We start from the raw sequence: 5247 nt of genomic DNA on the forward strand, positions 1-5247 counted from the left end.
CAGGAGGACAGAGCCCCAGAGGGACCGGCCACAGCACGCATTCATCCACTTGCGGGAGTCCCCCAAAACTTCAGTGGACATGCATGCACTACCCAGAGACCAGAAGCGCCCCACATGTACGACAGGTCCACTCCCCCAGTTCCAGGGCAACCATGAAAGGCACAAAGCAGTTACAAGCTGAGGTACTTAGTGTGGAGCCTTGGACAAGGTCGTCTATGTAGAGCCAGCGTGACTGAGTCTGGGTAGTGAGACAGGAAGGAGGAGAATCGCTGTGCATGAAGGCACACTCTGTGAGTGCTGATGCACTTGGGAGGCTGAGGCAGGAGGACTGCTGTGAACTCAGGGCCAGCTGGGCTACACAGTGAGCTCAAGGCCGGCCTAAAAACACAGCAGGTTAACATGTTTGTTAACACAAAAGATTGTTAGTCTGCTAACATAAGAAAGACTAATATATCTACCACATTTAACATTTGACCTATATTTTAAAACAAAATTAAGGGCTGGCCAGATAGCTCAGTAGATTTAAGCACCTGTTTAGGCAGACACAGGGACTGGGGTTCAATCCCCGGCCTGCCATGCTGGCCCCAACCCCGCCCCTGGGGCACACTGAGCCACTGATTGAGACTGGGTGTGGTGGCACACGCCTGTGATCCCAGTGCTTGAGAGGCTGAAAACAGAAGGATCACTATGAGTCTCATCTGTGTAGTAAGACCCTGTAGACCCTATACTAAATACATTTTTTAAAAATTAAAATTATAAAAATACATAAAATTTATAAAAATTAAATTTATAAAAAAGATGGATGGGGCCGGGGAGATAGCTCAGTAGAATAAGAGCTTGCCTGGCAAGCACAAGGGCCTGAGTTCAATCACCAGTTCTGTCAAAAAAAAAACAAAGGATGTTCTCTGTGGAATCACCCAGGCAGAACAGTAATTTTGCAGCAACTCTGCAGGGACACATGACCAAGCAATCGAGGTCAGCACCCACAGGAAGCCAGGCGGAGCTTACAGCCCTGGATGAGCTCCTGAGCGGAGTCCCGATACCTGCTTATTTTGCCCAAAATGCAGAAGCTCAATCTAATCACAAAAACAGCAGACAAACCAAATGATGGGCCAGTACTCTTCAAGGCGTCAGGGTCATGAAAGACAACGGAAGACTGAGGAAGGGGCACAGAGCAGAGGTGAAAAGACAACCTTCTAGACGGGCGGGTGGGCACCAGTAGAGACCCAGGAAACCTGGCAGAGTGGAGTTGAGCAGTCAGGAAGCAGCCCGGCAAGCAGCTCTTGGTGGCAGAGTGCGGTCTAGCATGTGTGCAGCCCTGGGTTCCAGCCCCAGTACCAGAAAAGAAAGGAAGTGCCTAGGTGGAGTCTTTGGCTGAGAGCCTCGCGCTGCAGCTAATCTGAAAGCCACTGGCCGGGAGGTGGGCACGACAGCGTGGGACGCTCCATACCACTCTCAACTCTCTACATCTAATGTCACTATAAAATACACGTTGGGGGCTGGTGAGATGGCTCACTGGTCTAAAGCACCTACTTAGAACAAGCTTAGCAAAGCACAGGGACCGCGGTTCAATCCCCCAGCACCACATGCCAGCCAGCCCCGCCCCCTGGTGGGCTGAGCTGGCCACACACACACACACACACACACACACAAATAAATAAAAAAACAATAATAATATAGGTATTGGGCCACCAATGAAGCCACGAGACTGCGTGCAAAGCTGGCTCTTAACAGTCAGCAGAGATCGCAGTCTGCCGCTTCTGGACACTAAGTGCCAGGCCGTTTCCCTGTCACAGTCCTAAACCTAACAAGGGCTGCCTGCAGCTGGCATGTAGCTGGGGAGCAGCCCCACCCCGTCCCACACAGTGGGTCTGCAGCCCACGACAGAGTGCCACAGGGGGTTCCTGGGTCAGGTCTCCTGTGCCACTCAACCTGTGGGGTTCTCCTCTGCTGCCCACAAATCATGTAGCCGCCCCTTTCTCCTTATTTGTCCATTTTCTGTTTATTATCTTAGTTTCTCACTGTTCATAAATATATACAGTACATATCTTAAGCTACCAGCAGCACCAAAAAACTCCCATGAACCTAAAACATGTAAGTTTCGGGCTCCCAAGAAGCCCCGACTCACCAGGCCGATGCACTTCTTCAGTATGCTCCACACGCTGAAGTCGCTTCTGGTGAACATGGGGGCAGGCAGTGCCGTCCTAGGAAGACAAGGGCAGCCGGCACTCTTACCCACCTGGACGACAGACGCGCAAAAAGCAGGCAGCGCTCCAAGCCAAGGGAGTGGGGTGGCACGAGCCAGGCCAGGGCAAGATGCTCCTCAGGCCCCAAAGAGGTCCCAGTGGCTGCGACCAGAAGAGCGAACAGAGCTGAGCCCCAAGGATAAGAGGTAGGGGTGGCCCTGTCCTACAAAGAGGGCAACTTTATAGTCCAGCATCCAAGCCAAGACACTTCCGGAAGCAAATGGGGTGCTGCTCAGAGCTCCTTAGGAGCAGGGGTGGGGACAGCCCATCGTAGGTCTGCAGGCTTATCAGGTCTAATGGACAAATGCCCTCCTCTGCAGGAAGCAATCAGGAGGGGAGGGTGGCGCTCAGCAGAGATGGGAGAACCCAAGGCTCCAGGGTGCATTTAAAGGGAGGGAGGCAGAGGCAGTAGCGGTCACAGGGCACCAAGCGCCATGAAGTGGAGACAGTGTAGCTGCCTTGGACGGGGCCCCACAGCACCAGGGCTGCTCCTGAGCTGCTGAGCACAGAAACAAAGGACTGCAGCAGAGTGAGGCAGCTGGGGCGCTGGGTGACCCGCCACTCAGGCAAGTGGACCGACGTCCCAAAGGGCACTCAGGGTGGGGCTGGAGAGCTCTGGCACCAAACACACCTCTGAACGTGCCTAGGACGCCACCCCATCCCCACCACCCGCACTCCTCTTTCTCTTGATAATCACTACATGTGCTGCTCACTGGTCTCAAAGCTCTACTTATGTGAACATGAACACTGTAGTGGGAAGAAGACAGAATGGGGTCTTGCTACAGCAAGTTAACCAAACCCTTTCCATCTTCACTGGGCCCCTGGCCAGTGCATCTTAGTAGGATACAGAAGAAACAAGAAGATTAATCCACTTTCTGGAAGAAGAGGAAGAGGAAGAGGAAGAGGAAGAGGAGGAGGAGGGGGAAGAGGAAGAAGAAGGAAGAAGGAGGAAGAAAGAAGGAAGAAGGAAGAAGAGGAAAAAGATCTACAAGAACCCAGCAAGGAGTCTGGCTCGCAGCAAGCCTGCTCTGCAGGCCAGGCCTGACGGTCCTGGACCAGGAGAACCCTGGCCTTCGTGGATGGAAGACTTGCGGGTCGATGGTGCAGTAGTGAACAGCAGAGAAACAGCCTCTCTGAGATTTGGTGTCCGGGGCTGGAACACAGCAAAGTGACGCAGAGGAGGAGGGAAGTGGGTCCCTAGGACCCGCAAAGATCTGGAGCGAGAACTGAAGCCCTCAGGGAGAGTGAAGAGAGACCTCAGCGGAGGAGGAGGTGGCAGGCAGCATGCTCTCCCCGAGCCCTGCACCACTGTGGGAGGGGCACAGAGACTACTGTGACCCCAGAGGGCTCTGTGGAGAAATGCACAGTGGGAGAGACCAGTGGATGTGGAGACTGCAGGGGCTGGTGAGTTACTCGGGTTCAGACGTCCCCCAGGAAAGGGTGCCTAGCCAGTAGCTACACACGAGAGGGGCCCACGGGGTTTGGAACGCAGGGCAGCTTCAGCTGCCTCCACCTAGCAGCTCCCAATGTCAGGGGGAGGTGGAACCAAGGTTGGGTCACAGGAGGTCAGGGAGCCGAGTCCAGCCCGCAAGAGGCACATGCAGTGCCGTGGGCTGGGCAAATCAGTGGAACCGACAGGACAGGCTGGCTGGGGTCACCCACTGCTCCACCAGACCTACAGCTGGCGTGCTGGGCTCAGGCAGTCAGACATGAACCCTGCCCACCACCCACCACCTACCGGTGACAGCAGGGACACAGCTTAAAGGGAACAGTTAAACAGCTTTTTTTTTTTCTTTTTTTTTTTTTTTTTTCAATACTGGGAATAGAACTCACAACCTCACGCCTATCAGATTCTTTGCTTATTTTTAAATCTTTTATTTATTTATTTGGTACAGGGTCTCACTACATAGCTCTGACTCATATCAATCCTCCTGTCTCAGCTTCCCCAGTTCTGGGATTACAGGCGTGCGCCACTATACCCGGTTTCAGTGGCTGGCATGGCATGTGTATCAGGGATCCAACCAGGGTCCTTGGTCTGCCAGGCAGGCGCTTAGACCACCGACAAGCTCTCCAGCCAAGGGTCTTCTCTTGTTGTTGTTTGGTCTTGTTTATTGTGTGCGATGAGTGTGACCACTGTTTCTAGTCTTAGTTGCTCTGCTCTTGTCCTTGCCTCTTCCTTCTTCTCCTCCCGACTTCTGCACCGATTTCCCAAAGTCTGCACAGCCTCCTCCATCCCCAGCCCTGCTTCTGATCGCCTCCTCTTCTTCTAGTGCTCTAGTTTCCCCCAACCCCTTTAAAACTTCCCCATATGGGACATGGCAGTGCACACCTGTAATCCCAGCACTTGGGAGGCTGAGGCAGGAGACTGCTGTGAATTTGAGGTCAGCCTGCACTACACAGGGAGACCCTGTCTAGGGAAGAAAAAAAAACTCCCCCTGAGAGTAAAAGAGCCATACTGAGGGCATATTTACTATATATAATTTTTTGGTTTGTTTAGATTTTATTATGTGAACACAAATCTAGTTCATAAGATTAAAGATGCAAATTAATACTTTACCACAGTTTGTCATTTTCTAGGCTATGTTTGATGCTGCTATTATTGGTAACTGTACTACTGTACCCGAAGTAATATAACTCTAATTACAGTACAATTGTTCTTCCTGGCATGCCAAGACTGAGACTGCCTAAGGGTCATAAACAATATTACAGGCCAAGGCCTGAGAACCAGGGCCTGGGCCAAACAGGCAGCGACTTCTCACCCTAGTTAACTGAAGAGGCAGGATCGTACAATGGACTCAAAATCTAAACGCCAGCTACCCCTAGAACAAGAAGCAGTCATTTTCTAAAAGTCCTAAATACTAGAAATAAAGCTACTTGCCATAAGCAATTAACAAGCATCAACCCAGGAGTTATGAGAGAGAGAAAGAGAGAGAGAGAGAGAGAGAGAGAGAGAGAGAGAGAGAGAGAGAGAGAAGAATTTGGATCCTACAAATAATAGTGA

The 5247-nt window shown here is 51.9% G+C and overlaps 1 protein-coding gene across 4 annotated transcripts in view; it reads right to left on the reverse strand.

Annotated features, from left to right (window-relative positions):
* Osbpl2 (oxysterol binding protein like 2) overlaps positions 1-5247 on the reverse strand; it is a 43142-nt gene that overhangs the window by 20996 nt on the left and 16899 nt on the right. For all 4 annotated transcript variants that reach the window (XM_023704315.1, XM_004644168.3, XM_004644169.2 and 1 more), the window contains one exon: positions 2129-2204. In XM_023704315.1, coding sequence (XP_023560083.1) covers positions 2129-2204 — 76 coding nt within the window. The remainder of the gene's footprint in view (positions 1-2128; positions 2205-5247) is intronic.

The sequence above is a fragment of the Octodon degus genome, unplaced genomic scaffold (assembly GCF_000260255.1).
Source record: "Octodon degus isolate 3935 unplaced genomic scaffold, OctDeg1.0 scaffold00194, whole genome shotgun sequence".
Lineage (NCBI taxonomy): Eukaryota > Metazoa > Chordata > Mammalia > Rodentia > Octodontidae > Octodon > Octodon degus.